At 39.2% G+C, this 16,081-nt stretch overlaps 1 protein-coding gene across 18 annotated transcripts in view; it reads right to left on the bottom strand.

Moving 5' to 3' along the window:
* Positions 1-2,516: 2,516 nt before the first annotated feature.
* Positions 2,517-16,081, bottom strand: part of msi2b (musashi RNA-binding protein 2b) — a 293,043-nt gene continuing 279,478 nt past the window's right edge. For 5 of the 18 annotated variants that reach the window (XM_072446484.1, XM_072446483.1, XM_072446477.1 and 2 more), the window contains 3 exons: positions 12,795-12,949; positions 8,799-8,869; positions 7,046-7,165 (listed from right to left, as the gene is read on the bottom strand). In XM_072446484.1, the coding sequence (XP_072302585.1) occupies positions 8,828-8,869; positions 12,795-12,949 (197 nt within the window). In that variant the 3' untranslated portion in view covers positions 7,046-7,165; positions 8,799-8,827. Of the gene's footprint in view, positions 7,169-8,798; positions 8,870-12,794; positions 12,950-14,776; positions 14,801-16,081 lie in introns of all 18 variants that reach the window. The other 13 variants (XM_072446482.1, XM_072446479.1, XM_072446469.1 and 10 more) reach the window with 8 other exon arrangements.

A 16,081-nucleotide genomic window follows, 5' to 3' on the forward strand; every position in this document is an offset into this window, starting at 1 on the left:
AGTGAGCGGTTAGTGAGCGTTGGTGTGTGAGCGTTGGTGTGTGAGCGGTTAGTGAGCGTCGGTGTGTGAGCGTCGGTGTGTGAGCGGTTAGTGAGCGGTTAGTGAGCAGTTAGTGAGCGGTTAGTGAGCGGTTAGTGAGCCTCGGTGTGTGAGCGTCGGTGTGTGAGCGGTTAGTGAGCGTCGGTGTGTGAGCGGTTAGTGAGCGGTTAGTGAGCAGTTAGTGAGCGGTTAGTGAGCGGTTAGTGAGCCTCGGTGTGTGAGCGTCGGTGTGTGAGCGGTTAGTGAGCGGTTAGTGAGCGTCGGTGTGTGAGCGGTTAGTGAGCGGTTAGTGAGCGGTTAGTGAGCCTCGGTGTGTGAGCGTCGGTGTGTGAGCGGTTAGTGAGCGTCGGTGTGTGAGCGGTTAGTGAGCGGTTAGTGAGCGGTTAGTGAGCCTCGGTGTGTGAGCGTCGGTGTGTGAGCGGTTAGTGAGCGGTTAGTGAGCGTCGGTGTGTGAGCGGTTAGTGAGCGGTTAGTGAGCAGTTAGTGAGCGGTTAGTGAGCGGTTAGCGAGCGTCGTGAGCTGACATTTGGCTGACGTAATGGCCGCTGATTGTGTTTGTGGCGCTCGTGGTGCTTCAGGGCCACAAGTGTCTGGTGCTGGTAATGAGCACTTCATTAAAGGCGCTGGGACGGGAAAGGTCAGTTCATTAGGTCCCAGTGAAAAACATGAAGTGGACGGGAACCAACAAACACAAATAGGCAAAGGAACGACACAGGTTAATGGTGGAAGACTTGACTCGTTCTGAAGGAGTGGCAGAGTGGTTAGCAGTTCAATGTCTTTCTAATTGCCATGGGTGGGTAAATTACTTAGTTACATTTATTTGAGTAGCTTTTTGAAGAAATTGTACTTCTCAGAGTAGTTTCCAGACACCAGATGTTTACTTCTACTTAACTTGTGTGATATATTTGACGGTGTAACAGTAGTTTACTTGAGTAGAAGGTTTAGTTACTCCTCCTGAAGTGTTGACCGTAATAAATGATATGAACATTTCATAATTTAGTGTTTCTAATTTTTGTGGTTTATCCTTGGAGAATACAAGATTTCTTTACATTATTTAATTAAATATTTTGTCTTTCCAATTACCTCAAATTACAGACCACTGTATGTGGTGGACTGATTATCTAAGAGAAGTGTTATTATATAGCGCACAAAATGTACATAATGAAGCACGTGGTCTATCATTACAGTAAAATGAGAGGTCACGCACAACATGGTAAGATGAAAAAACAAACAATGATCATGTGAACGTGGTATAAACTTTATTTGCTCATCATTTATAATGATGCTTCAACTTTTCACTGTGGAATTTGATGGCAAATTTGTGTCATTCTCAACTATAAACATTTTACATATGGCAACATTTGTTATTATCGTTTATACAAAGACTTGAATGAGAGATAACAATAAATAGTAAGCAATGTGGTGAAATAATAAACTAAGTAGTCATAAATGGTGAGACTTATTTGATTTAATTTATTGTCCTCTTATGGAAAAAAAATAAAAATCTTGCCAACCATTTTGTACAAGAGAAAAAGAAAGAAGAGAATAAGCCAAACACACTTATTACTAGAGGTGGGTATAGTAAAAGATCAGAGTAAGAGTAATAATACTTCAATATAATATTACTCAATGTATTGGCCCAACAAAGTTAGAGTAAAAAAAGTATTTGGGGAAAAACTACTCCTCAAGAAAGAGTAATTGACGGATTAACTGTCTAAACATAGCGTGTGACCTATAATTTGAAGACAACGTAATTGGAAGGAAATAACAAAAAATAATGCACAAAATCTTGTCTTTTCATAGACACCAAACTGAGAACAAGTCAGTGATATCTGACGGAGCGGTGTAAGAAACACATTTAATGACAAACACATATATTCCAGAGCCGTCCCACAGTCAGAGTCAGTGTGTGTCGCCCATTCCACACAAAGAGTGGTGAGTGGAGGCTGAAAAAGTGAGGTGGGAGCTGTATTGATTTGGGTCAGAATTATAGATCACCGTGTCTGAATGAGTGATGAAGCTGTCGTAGTGTTGCTCTGCGCAGACAAGTCCCTGCACATTACCATTCTGATCCCCAACGCCGCTCTACTTACCTCAGAGACCGTACTTTACAGATGGACAGTGTTTTTTAATTTGACTTTATATCCTGTCTGTCCATTGACTTACCTGCCTGTAGCAAATACATCATACCAAGTGATACTGGTTGAGGGTAGTTTCCAAAGCGCTGTCCGAAACCACTGAGGGGCAGCAGAAGTACACAGCTGAGCCAAATCCAGCACTCTGTATTCATCCTGCTGACTTATAAGTGACCTCCAGGATACTGTGCAGAGAAGAACAGTCTAGTTTTGAAGTAAATACTGAATAATCGGCTTATTATGGGGTGTTTAGTGTGCTAAGAAATAACATGCAACAACATATTGTGATTGGGTTTACTGAGTGTGTACATAGCAAAAATACAACAGCACAGTGAGAACAAGTCATATAACAATTCAGTTTATTTTATTTATTTTCCAGACAGACACATCAATTTCTGGACCACAGTAGAGGATGGAAACCTTTCACAGACATTTTTTGTCAGTATTATTATTTGAAAATACAAATATAAAATTAGACTTTCCACATTTGATATGTGAGAGACCCCCATCCATTATTATTATTATCATTATTATTTTTTCTGTATATTTTACAACAGGGCTTGAGCAAAGCCATATGATAACCTGAAAGATGCTTTCAGATGTCAGTCAAGTCTGTCTGTCTCTCGCCATAAAAAGTTGGTGAACATAAAAAAACAGGGGCAAGTGTTAGGAATGGGCCGACGGTGGCCTCTAGAGGTCTGCTCCCCACTCAACACACGCCACGGTGAAGCTAAGCATGATGGGATAGCTGTGGTGTGTCACATACGGTTTACAGCTGAGGTCTCCAGTGTAGTATTGTCAAATGCATGAAATTGCAAATATATACCAATCTGTACACACATATATATTGCAACTGTTCAATGAGTGTGGGATGGCATGATTTGGACTAAACAGGAGGAAATCCACCTAACAACACATCTACTCTGAGTCGCTTTGGAAAGTGGCCTTGGAGCAACATCCTAAAAGGGCTAAGACTACAGCTCTAGTCAGTTGTGGTCATATGACAGTGTCCAGTATCTCCCAGAGATACGGCCACACTAAGGCTCGCTCAGGTAGAAATGCCCTGCCACATAAACTCAGCTAATCTTTCAATCTCCACTTAGGAGTTTTAAGACTGGTCCAAAGCGACATGTCTAACAAGTGCTTTTGAGGTGGACTTTCCCACACATGAATGGGGTCTATAATGGTGTGGCCATTGCCTAGCACTTGCCTCAAGATTCAAGTTTAAATGGATACGGTAGTACACTACAAATGTCAACACTTTCCAGGTTGACTTTTTATGTTTTTTTGACTTTTTTCATGTTTCTTAAACCCAGATCCCTCCCCCTCTCCCCAGATGGCTAAGCTAGTCTACTAAGATGTGTAACATTCATCAGCTGTAAACTGCTGTCAGTTTGAGAGGAACTTAAATTACAGCAACAGAGCCATGCTACCTTAAAGTCCCAGCTACGAACCGCAACACAGTGGACGCCAGTGTGGGAAAGTAGTGCTTGTGAGCAAACACCAACTTTACAATGAAGGATTAATGACTTGTTTGTGACTATGGTTTCAAATATTACCAGCAAAAGGAGGGACATGCTGTAGGCTATAATAAAGGCATGAGAGTTTACACCAACTATAATAAAAACGTGTAATCTCAAAGAGGTCATAGTAAAGTTACAGTCTGAGGCTTCTATTGAATGAGAAGAAGGAAATGTAAAATATACTAATGACCATGATGTTAATGTAGCCACTAAATTAATGTTTGGCTATGTAATCTTCAAAATTTAAATATTGTAACAATTTCACTGCTTCAAGTGTAATTGGTCTCTAAATGTCTTAAATTTTTTTAAAATCTTTTTTTGTCTTTATTGCAAACTGTTGTTTGCTTTGACTTGAATATCACTGCTGTTTGCACTATTGAACCCTATTAAGGTTGCCAGGCACCCATAAAGCTCTGCACAACATACATTACATTGGCGCTTTTGAAATAAAATGACCTCCACAGTCTATACTTTTGAAACTGTCATTTGGCATGTTTACTAAAGGAGAATTACAAACACGGACACTAATGCTGTTTATTAATGTGAGCAGATTGGATTTAAAGACACCATGTGGTGCAGTGAATTGAATAACTGATAGGAGACTGAATTAGCTTTAATTGAAATTGAAAGGCCAAACCATGAGTTGATGTGCCGCTGGAGTTTCCACACTGTTTTTTTGTGTAGCGTTTAGTGTATGGAGGAGGTCTGACTCTGGGGAGCACTTGAGGGAAAATATCCAACTGATAATTTTTAATAGCGTTATGCATGTATTTTGCTGTAATTTCATAGCTGGGATTGATTTTAGCTCGTGGCGGTGAGCGTGAAATCAACCTTGGCTTAAATTAGCACGCTGACTGGCACAGCAGGCTTGAAAATGTATGAATGTTAATGGGGTTCAGAGTTGCTGGTGACATTATAAGCACATGTCCACTTGCATATCTAGCGTTAGGATTTAAGGTAGTATGGCACACCCCTTTTTTGAAACATTCAAGGGTGGGGATCCAAATAATGCCTGGTGTACAATTCCACCTTTACAGCAAAAAAGTTTTTCTTGTATTGTTCATCCATGAGAGCTTTGGTTAGCTGTGACCACATGAAAAAAAACATACATTGGGAGTGACGAAAAAAAGAAAAGAAAAAGTACAATGAACTATAAAAAAATGTCTGCAAATCTCATGTTTTGAGAAAGGTCTATTATCTTGACTGGTCCTAAGTCCACTATTCACTACGAGTATTATATAATGAGTCCTATTTAACATCTACTTGTAATTACAGGAGATAGAGGAGGAGGAAGAGGGTGCGAGCGAGAGAGAGAAAAGGAGAGGTAGAGCAAGAGGGGACAACATAGATCACTACACTGGTATCAAAGACAGCACTGAGTTTACAAGTTAACTGTGGCTTTTTACACACTAATGAATACATGGGTGACCAACCAAAAGATGAGAAGAATAGTAGGAGGATCTTAGGATATATGGGACGGGGGATGGAAGAAAGCAATGGATGCACAGTACATTTTAATAGTATTTTACAATTATTCATATATAAACCACAAAGTATCAATAAAACTTTGATTAAAACCAGCAAAGAAGCATCTTTCATTTTTTATAGTTTTTGATTTTTTTTTCTTTTACATTTCAACATTACAAGATTTTTATAGTCTTTTTCTAAAATTATTACTTGATCATCATCTCCGTTTTACCATTAGACGTATCCAGCATATTTCTTTAACCTGGTTGTTTGAAATGGAAAATTAAAATCATGACCATTCATTCCGTTAAGTCATTTTGTATAAAGTGGACGATAGCATTCAATATTATCATCGTTTGAAAGAATTATCAAGCACACAAACCACTTGAATTGTGTGTGACCCTGTATAAATATGCCTCTCCCCACACCAGAATGTGGCTATAAAGATCTATCTAAAGGCAATGCCTGCAGGTCTACTTTTTGTCCCTAGCTGTTTCCATACAACTCAAGAATACATTATTATACCTCATAGAAATCCTTCATACTATCTTTGCGCACAGAGCCAGTTTTTTGACAACATATACAATGTGCAAATAGGAAAAATGGCCTGTACTTGACTACTCACAGTGCAATGAAAATCTTGCTTCTTTCCGTTTCAGTGTTTCAAAAATTGAATAAATTAATACCTGCCAAGAATGAACTCACTAGGCTGAGGTATGGCATCGTTTTAAACATCATACAAATAAAAAAGAGAACGGATTTATAGACCAGATAGTCGGTTTTTCCAAAAGAATTCCAATGGTTTTCGACGACAAGCAGATCTTGAGAGTATAAAAGGATGCGCTGCAAAAAATGTTTCAAGTTGTAATCTTCCCCTCTCGTTACAGTGTGCTTTGGATTTTTTTTCTTTAAAACTTTGTTATCGCAACAGTTAGACAAAAAGACCAATCTTGTTTTTAAATTTGCTGGTATGACACTTGCAAAATGACGTTTACAACTATTTACAGCAAGTTTATGTGTCTGTGGAGTTGATACCGTTCTTCCAGCAGAAAAGAAAAACAAAAAAACAGTAGATTAATAATTTTTTACAGCTTTTTCTTCTATTCACACGCTATAACATGTTCTTTTTGACACGACCATCACAAAAATATGCTATTCTTCTCACTGAGTTGGTTATATGCAGTGATTTGGAATAATATGTACAGCTACATTTCTTTTTCTCAAGTTTGAATTCACAATGTAGTATATGAAATTTTCATTATAGCATATATATATATTTCTAAACAACAAAAACAACACTTATAAAAAAGGACCATAAAAATATTGAAGTCCTCTTTGTATTGCCCAAAAATAGGTAATTATGGTTAACAATGAGACGTCACAAGAAATAAAACGGCTACTAAGATTATTACTTAGATACCTTCTTGAAGTTTTCTTTCTTTTTTTCCCCTTGAGTTTTCCACATTTTGATTTTTTTTGCGCGGAACGACTCAGTTTGAACATCCAATATATTTCCATACAAAGATGTCTTCTTGGCTAAAACCACTTCATAAAATCTCAGAAAAAAACCCAAAACTCAAACATTTACACAAAAAGTCAATAAAATGAAGAGACACAAAAAAAGGGAAGAAAAAAAAAGGATTGAAACTAAAAGGACATCGCTAAAACCTAATTGAAAATGCTAAGAACATAGGAAGTAGTATTGAGTGAATGAAACATCATACCAAACCATGTTGTAAAGGTATAGGAGGTTTGGATTATAGTACAGCAGTTATTTATTTTTATGAGATGACAAACATTTGCCTTTCTTCTTCTTCTTCTTCTTCTGGTTTTTCGGTTACTTTTCGTTCATTTTTGCGTGCTTTTCGTTCGTTCGCAGTATTCTTTTTTTTTTTTTTTGCCTGAGTGACGCTGTAGTGCTTGTTGAAGTTGAAGAGCGTCACCTGCACACAAAGCCAATTAGAAACTTCGTCCCGTCTTTCCCGGGCCACCAGATATACTCTGCTGGGCGATAGAGACATAAGAGAAGAGGGTTTTAGTAATAAAGACAGACAAAAGAAATATAAATCTTATATCAAGGACTGGGGAGGAGTTTGGAGAACATGTCTTGCTACATGTCGCTGAATATGGCGTTACTAACATGATCCTTGATATTTAAATGTCGTTGTACTGCATGAATAATCCTGTTTTTATTACTATTCTTTGCACAAAATTGCCAACGCTCATTGCTACTTAGTGAATCCTCTTTGTCGATGAGGGAAATAAGGCTGTTCTGCTACATTCATAATCATGAGCAGTGGTGGAAGAAGTACTCAGTTTTGTTACTTAAGTAAAAGTACAGATATAGAAGCCAAAAAACGTATTGAAGTAAAAGTATCACATCAAAATCTGGAGAAATCTAAAAACTAAAGTAGTCCTTACAAATGTTCTTTTAGAGTGACAAAAGTAAAAACTATTTGGGGCGATAGTAATAAAGAATTGTACTGATTAAGAAGCAATTTAATCCATTCAATAATTGGTTGTGGTAATTGAGTGGTTTCTATATTATATATTATCACTGTCTTTGCTCAAAGACAGGACTTGAAAAAACACTCAAACCATAAGAAAAAACATGTTTACGTTTCAGTGCAGTACAAAAATGTAGCAGGGTTAAAAGTACAGATAGCTGCTCTCAAATGTAGGCAAGTAAAAGGAAAAGTATCCACATATAAGTACAGATACCTATATATTTACTTAAGTACAATATTTTTACTTTTGTATTTTGTTACTTTACACCACTGCTTCCAAGACCAGCTGAATTAACTGGTATTAGCTGTTAAAACATTTGCTCATTTTCTCCTTGTGAAAGAAAGTGAACTCTCGTAATGATGTTACAGTATCAGCACACTTAATGGCACTGGGTTATTTCCTGTTTGCTCCTTCAAAACTACTTGGACTATTTCACTGACAAATAAAAGCATTAGAGAGCCTCCCTTGACCCCTGACCCCTGTACAGTACTTTATAATTGATATGTGATTACAGTGAATGACTGGGTGGTGAAAACAGAGATAATTAACAGTCAAGAGGTTCTACATCACGTTAATTTAGTAACTGTGCTCTTGTCCATGCACCTGCATGCTAATAATAATTTATAATGATCCAATAGCTCTAAGTAATACAGTGCTATATAGTAATAATTACATACATACATGCATGGAAAATCACACAGACCATTTAACAAAGGGTTGCATGGGCAGATCATGTTATGTAGCCATAAAGTGAAGAAATAAATATTTGAAACATGTTTTCAAATAAAGCCTGATAAGTGGAGTACAATTTACATTCATTTGGGCTATTTATTGAGGGGGGTGTGTATTTGGTGTCATGGCAGAGCTGGCAGTGCGCGCGCAATGACAATAACATCTTCTCAGTCCCATGGACCGCTAAGTGCAGTCCATTTTGGTTTTGTTACTGAAGTCAGAAAACAATCAGCAGGGGCATGTGGACTTGTGAAGAGTAGCGCCATCTGTCACATTCGCACCTCCCCACCAGCTCTGCCACTTGGACCACAACAAACAATGCACTGAACACATATTAGGAGAGAGAGAGAGAGAGAGAGTCTAATAGAAAAGCACAATAAATAAAATGCAATACCTCTGATGAGATGGCAACCCGCCACCTGCTCAATGGTATCCATTTGTAAAAGCTGTCGCAATCAACGGGCCCTAAAAGTGTACAGTTAGTGCTTTTGTCAGTATGCAATTAAAAAAAAAAAAGGAAAGTGAGTATCATATCAATTGTTGCAGCTAGCATGGGTGTGTACTTGTTGATTCATTCTGATCAGTAGCAGCGCACTGGGCTATTGTATATTTTACAGGTTGCTGTTATACCCTTGTAGCAGATAATGGGCGCCCGCGGCTGTACAAGCAACGCAGGAGGAGAAAATAAATGACTAGAGGAAGGGGGACTCATCGGTAAAGGATGCTTTAAATAGTCAGATGTATATAGAAAAAAAAAAAAAAACAGATTATGTGATTTATAATGCAGGTTACAGTAGCCGAGGGCACGCACTCTCAGCTCCACGGCCGTGATTTCATCTGAACACGTACAATCAGAATTACAGCCTTTTGAGAAAAGGTTTTGTGTTGTTGCTCGGTTGTCAGGGTTCTGTGAAATCCCTCAATTCTGCGACAGTGAAAAGACTAGCCACGACGATTAGCTCCCTTTATCACCTCCATCAGCTAAATGCGCTCTAATTGTCTGGCATGAAAAAAGGCAGTTAAGTTCATTACTACTTCTTCTTTACAGCGACTGTTTTCATATTGACTAAAGGGATTAATAAAAAGCCGCCGAGCGTGAGAGCGAAGGACAAATCGCTCGATCTGAGGGCTTTCTATGGGCTTATGTCATGTGACCGGTTACAAATGTTCAGTACAAGAGCACACCGAGGCAAATATGAATTAGAAGTGTGTTTTGAGTCTGACTGTTTCCACGTTTTAATGGGCTGAATGGAGCCATCAATTCTTGGACTGCAGCGTCTTGTCTCAGCTTTATTGCACTGGCTTTGATTTAGTGGCACCTGGAATTTACAGTGAGAAGAGAAGCACAGGCTAAGATCCACAGCAGGGAACACAATACTCCACTTTGTAACTGCAAATACCCAAAGTCTTCAAATAATTAACAAAGCAAAATAAATTAACTAGCTAATTAACTAAATAAATATACGTGAAACCGTCCTGATTGCAGAGGTAAAGCTCACTAAAGCTTTTGATCTCACAATGCAACGGAGAAGAATGAAAGTAATCTAATACCTAAGACTTAAAGTGTGACTGAGAAATGTTGATGCTTTTCTTGAGATAATTACTTATACAACGTAATATTACTTTGTGCACCGTGTTGATAGTGTTGACTGCCAGGTCTCTCTAGTAAAAGAGACTCTTACTCTCAATGGGACTTTCTGGTTAAATTAAGGTATAAATAAATAAATAAAATAAGTTTTTTTTACTGTTACACAGTAAAAAAACAACAACTATATGTCATACATTATTATTGTGCCTATTAACAGCATTTTACATAAGCCCACAACTTTGGCTCATAATTATGAGTTGCATTCCTCGTCTGTCGTAAAATCCAGTTACAAAACTGCAGCAACAAATGACAAATAATGGAAGCAAAGCAGCTCATTTCCATCAGTAAACTATCTGCTGGTAAATCTGCTTTGAAAAGGAGCCAGCCCTGTTGTTTATTACAAATATTTTTCTTCCTAAACTGTAAGCAACAGATTATGGCTGATAGCCAGTGGACCTAAAGCAATTAATAAAAGCAGCTTTGCTTAGGAAGCAAAAGGCCAATAACATGTAGTTTTCGGTTTGGTTTTGCTTTTGTTCAGGCTTCATAAATCAATTACTCAGATGCTCTGAAAATTAAAATGAGCGGTTTGCACATTATCTGCTCTGTCTCTGATTTTATTGGTGATGCATAACTGCTGCTATAAGTATCTCATTGCTGTATTTAGTTGCACTGATTGATATAATGTACTCTAAAAAGTGATGAATGTCCCTATTCTCCAAAGAGACGCCAAGAAAAATACAGCTAATTAGAATGCATTACACGACCAGCAGACGGGAATGAATGTTAGTGGCTGGAGTCTGAAGAAGAGGCGGAGGAGGAGGTGGGCTTGCGAGTGGCTCTCCTCAACATGTGCTTATAATACTAATCTGCCTCTCACCATAGTCAAACGGCCCCTAATAGTTACTCTTCTCACCTGTAGTGTCAGTTCAGTCATGTAAAGCTGTACAAACATGGCCGTGAGGATCAGCTCAGAGAACTGCCCTGTTGCTGCTTGTTGCTTCTTGCTAAGGGCCGTAAAACTCAGATGGTAAAAGAATAGATTAATTATTCAGCGAGGCCCAGACTGGAGCCAAACACACAGACCATTGGAAACAACAAAACATCCGAAGTGCTGCACTGGATCTCTGGGCTATTTACAATGAGCTAAGAGGGACGTGCAATTGTTGTTTAAGGGTTATAAACAGTGGTGGAGGGAGTACCCAAGTAGAAGTACTGTGGCCACAAACGATGCACAAGTGAAGCTGAGGACTTACTCAAATTAAACAGTTGCTAACATTTAAATTTAATGCAAGATATGGTCATTTGTAACTAACAAACAACTTTGACTAAGGTTGATCCCTAAATAATGATAGCACTTCTTCTACTGCTACTAGTCTAGATTGGATCTATTAACGACAATAAAGTAGATTTGAGTACTTTTAACTGGTATAAATATATTCATTAAGTAGCCTGGGTCTAGATGTTTGGATTTGTTTTGTTTGACTGCTTTCAATTAATTATTTTCCTAGTTTCCAGCTTAATGACCTGTCTCCCATAGTTAACATGTTATTATATTGAAATCAGCCAAAAACACCTGGGAATAAGAAATAACTGAATAAAACTAAAACGTACTAAAAAAACAAAAAAACAATTCATAATCCTTTCACTTTTGTTATTTTTGATTCTTTGGAACATTGAGGTAGCACTGAGCTTATGTATTGTGTTCTAGCTCAGTTTATGGCGCGCACTTTTAAGGCCACAGCGACCGCGGCTCGCTCTAGAGCTGGTTATTAACAGGCTGCGGAGCGTCACCTGAAGTGACACTGAGCCGAGTGTGTGAGTTCATCCACTAAAGCCTGAGGACAGTGGACAAAAAAAAGCTTCTTTATGCAGCTGCAGATAGTCTTACACTAAGGAGTTGATATAACAATGTGCAGCTAACTGATGGAGCAGAGGAAATGAAGGAGCACCTGCACAGCCAAGCAACAACACCTGGACAAAGACGCTGACGCACAGGCCTTTTTTCTAGTGACGGGGCCAAAGTCAGCACTGGGGCAGAAGGAGGAACAACTAAAACAACAGAAAAGTGCCCCATAAAGGTGAGACAGGCTGGGAGCTAGGTCAATCGCAATGCTGTTTACTGCTTTATCATTAGATGTCACAAAGTGCTACTTTTACAGTACACTCTGGGGTCTCATTTACAGGAATGAAATCAAGTACTTCAGCTTTATCTAACAAAAGGCTGTATGTTTTAAATAGTAACTACGGTTTTCATATATATTTTGCCCCTGTCCAAACTTTACAACATTAAAGCAGCATTTTCAAGTGTAAAAAAGAAAGAAAGAACATTTATATCAACTCCCTGAATCCCAATTATGTTTTTTGTCTTTTTCTCTCATCTTTTATATTCATTTATTTTTTCATACTCGCCTTCCCTCAAAGTGCCCTATTCCTTGATTATGATTATTGTGTTTGAATTATTAGTATTTTTGCTCAGGGTTAGCAGACCGACTACACTAGTGCCATCTTATAAAAAAAGTCCCAATTATGTATTATGTATTTGCGTGTCTGGGGACCATCGCCCAAAACAAAATCTGCTACAAAGTTATAACTGAAATGTGTAAATCTGGATGCTTAAAATCTAGTTCGATGGTTAATTTCGGGAGTAAATCAAACATTAGTAAGCTCAAGAATCCAGGCTAAAATGTTACACTTTACACAGGGCCACGATCATGTGCACAATGTTTAGTCGTCGTTAGCATGACTCTCCGACACAGCTAACCGCGGTGGTGGGAGTGTGAGCGTACAACTCCTACTCACTGTGATGCTTGGGCCGAAGCCTGACCCTGGCTGGGGACTGGCAGCGCTGATGTAGTTCCCCACGGCAGACTCCTGGCTGCTGGGGCCGTACAGGTCAGCTACCGGCCCGGGACTGTTGGCTCCTGGGAAACCTCCGGGCCTCGAAGGGTTGCCACCTGCATACAAAACACAGCAACACATGCAGCAGCTCAGAAACAACCGGCAAACTCACCCAGAAGGAAGTAAGGAATGATGGACGAATTTAAATAAAAGAATACACTACTGGATTCTGGCTATCGTCCTAAAAGACTTTGTGAGTTGCATTTAAAAACAGTTTGATATGGTCAAGGAGGGGCGAAGCGTGAATCCAGTATGATATTCCAGATATAAAGTACATGCTGTATGTTCATTCACTTTGTAGATCCATGCATAACACAAAACAGGCACTCTGTCAGTCATTGTCTGACCATGCTAATACACTACTCATGTTCTATTGTCATTTTGTGTTGCCATGCAGAAAGTAGAGAATTTACAAAAGCTACTACTACTGGACAGAATAGAACAATACAAAGGTATACGAGTGGTGCTATATGAGGAACCTCGTTACCGCTCTACAGGAAATACTCAAAACACATAGAAACATGAGCACAGAAGCTACTTGGTGAAATTTACTACGACATACTACAAACTAAGTGTACATTTTGACACATAACACTGGTTACGAAATGTTCAAATGTTTGCTAGTTAAATGTAATGAGCATTTTTGGATCTATTACTTGTGTGTTATCTCAGAGTACATCCAGTTTTTATTTCAAAGTTCATGTCGGTTAATCCGGTGATACTTTAAACTCTTCGGATAGTCCCTCATAAAGAACCATGGTCAAACTGGAGTAGTAAGTTTGGACGATAACCCCGCTCAGTACTTCCTGCTACAACAGTACTTGCTCACAGCTCATACGCTTTTATTTCAAATATGACCCTGTGAGTCATAGGAACCAGCCCTGATCTTCTAAAAATAATGTGGCTGAAAACTCTGTCAGCGTTGTGATTCAGCGCTGTCTGCTCGTGTGACTTCCAGCATAAAGCACAACCACGGCATGAAAGGGACTATAAAGGTTTGACCTGACTTCATTCGCAGGGACAAAATCTAGGAGGAATATAAAAGAAATAGTGTGGATGACTGAGCACCTTCGCCCTATGAGCAACATGTTCTAATAAAATGTCCTTAGACAAACGAAATGTCTGCTGAAAGGCCACTAGCGCTCGCAATACAAGGACAAAAAAGTGTACCAGCGAGAGTCTGAAATCTTATACACGTCTGTTTCGTGCAACCCTTCATCTCACCGACCAAAAAAATCACAAATGTGTTTAAAAGAAAAACCATCTAAGGCATTGCTCTCCGTTGTTTGGTGCCTAACAATGTAGACGACAAGCTTTACCTGTGTCAGCCTGTGCTTGAATGTATAGCTGCCTCATCTATCACAGTCAGGTTGTGTGAGGCGCGCGAGAAAAATGAAGCCATCTCGCTAAACACACATCTAGTGGAGTTGACACTGTTAAACTATAAGGACTTTAAACAGCGCTTATCTTGCCTGCACAGCCCTCAGTAGGATGGTTTATTACATAATTAAGTTTTTTCACACTTGAAACGGAATTCCTCATTTTCTAGACAGGGAGATTTCTCTTATTAGCACCCTTCTTCTTCCAAGCCCTGTTCCCTGCCTTTTTAAATAAAGGCGCATGTTTGTAGCCAGCAATGACACGTATAAAGCAAGTGTTTTGGAGCTGAGCCGACCCAATTGTCTTGCCATGAGATTTCTGGCAACTAACCCGAACCCTTTCTTCAACCTGAAGTAAATTGGTGTCAATATTACTCACCTCACCACTAGTGTCATAGTGTTAAGACTGATTGGTGTATACACATACGTATCAATACACTGTACATATTGTAATGTGGCCATACTTCACTTGTATAGTGGGTGTATTAGACAGAGGAGACTCACATAAAACGACTCGTGGGAGAAGTTCTGTGAAAGAGAATGGTGCAGCTGAATTAATGAATGTCACTTTATACTGAACATTTGGCACAGCTGCAAGTGTGCGTCCTCCAAAATGTCTATAAATTACTCTAAAATATGTCACCGATTTACATTAATGCCAAGCTTGAGCACAGACGTGAGAAATGTGCGCTTGGGAAAGTACTTCTTAATGACAACGACAATGAAAGTGTAAAGACACTGTGCTTCTTTTGAGTTGTGGGGGCTATTGTGATAAGCTGCACTGCACATGGAGAGAAACAATGTGACAACTTAATCTAGGAAAGATACAGCAGTCATTGTAAGACCGGGTAAATTAACCAAATAAACTAGAACAACCCACATACACAGTCATAGCATCTATTTTGGTCAATTATGTCGGTTTGTCTTTCTCGGGGGAAAGTGATTCCTGTGGATGCAGTTTTCAAGGTTTTTATGCATTATCTATGGAAATTAAAAAACAAATGGTGCAACGACATTGTGCATTATAATTTTCTTTCTGCATTACACCGGAGAGTGCAGTCCATATCCAAATCCCAATGCACAAATTATTCTGTTTGTGGAGGGTATAGTGTGCTCACATTATTTGCAGTGCTGACACAGAAAGCCAGCGCAGCAAACTCAAACCTCTCTTTACCTTTCTCAAAAATCATCACATTTCTCCCTGAATCTCCTGAAAACTTGTTGTGCCTCGGTGAGTTTATGCACATAGTGTGGCTGAAATGGCAGCGTGTGCCTGGGGCAGCTGGACACCACTTTAGGAGCGTGAAGGGGCCAGGCCTGTCCTTGAGCAGCTAAGGCCAGTATTGTGTGGTGCACAGAGCCCAGATAGTCTTTTAGAGCCAAAAGGGTGAAGGGCAGCCCTCTTTCAGTATTCTGCCTCAGTATTAGGCTACTGAATTGGAGGTGAAGACACAATGGCACCAGATGAATAGAGGCTCTGGCAGGATTTACGTGTATAAGCCTAAGGTGGATATGAGTGTCCAGGGAAAGATAACTTGTAGCAAGCTCCGAAGTGTCTCTGGACAAAACACATGACCCATTTGACTCGACTGATATTAAGTGTGAAAATGAGGTCGCTGCTTAAAGCCACTTGCAACCACAATCCACTACGGTGGCCTTGAAATACTAAAGTCACAGCCCCATGACTAAAGGCACAACAGAGGCTCAATTGGAACAAAAGAGAGATGTCTGTTTGACCTTAAGGCATGTGCTTTTGGAAAACTTCAACTGCTAGCAGGCTAGCATTGCATATTTAGATAGCACATATAT

This window comes from Eucyclogobius newberryi, unplaced genomic scaffold, assembly GCF_026437365.1.
Source record: "Eucyclogobius newberryi isolate DKJ021-1_F unplaced genomic scaffold, fEucNew1.0.hap1 SCAF_15, whole genome shotgun sequence".
In the NCBI taxonomy this organism is placed as follows: domain Eukaryota; kingdom Metazoa; phylum Chordata; class Actinopteri; order Gobiiformes; family Gobiidae; genus Eucyclogobius; species Eucyclogobius newberryi.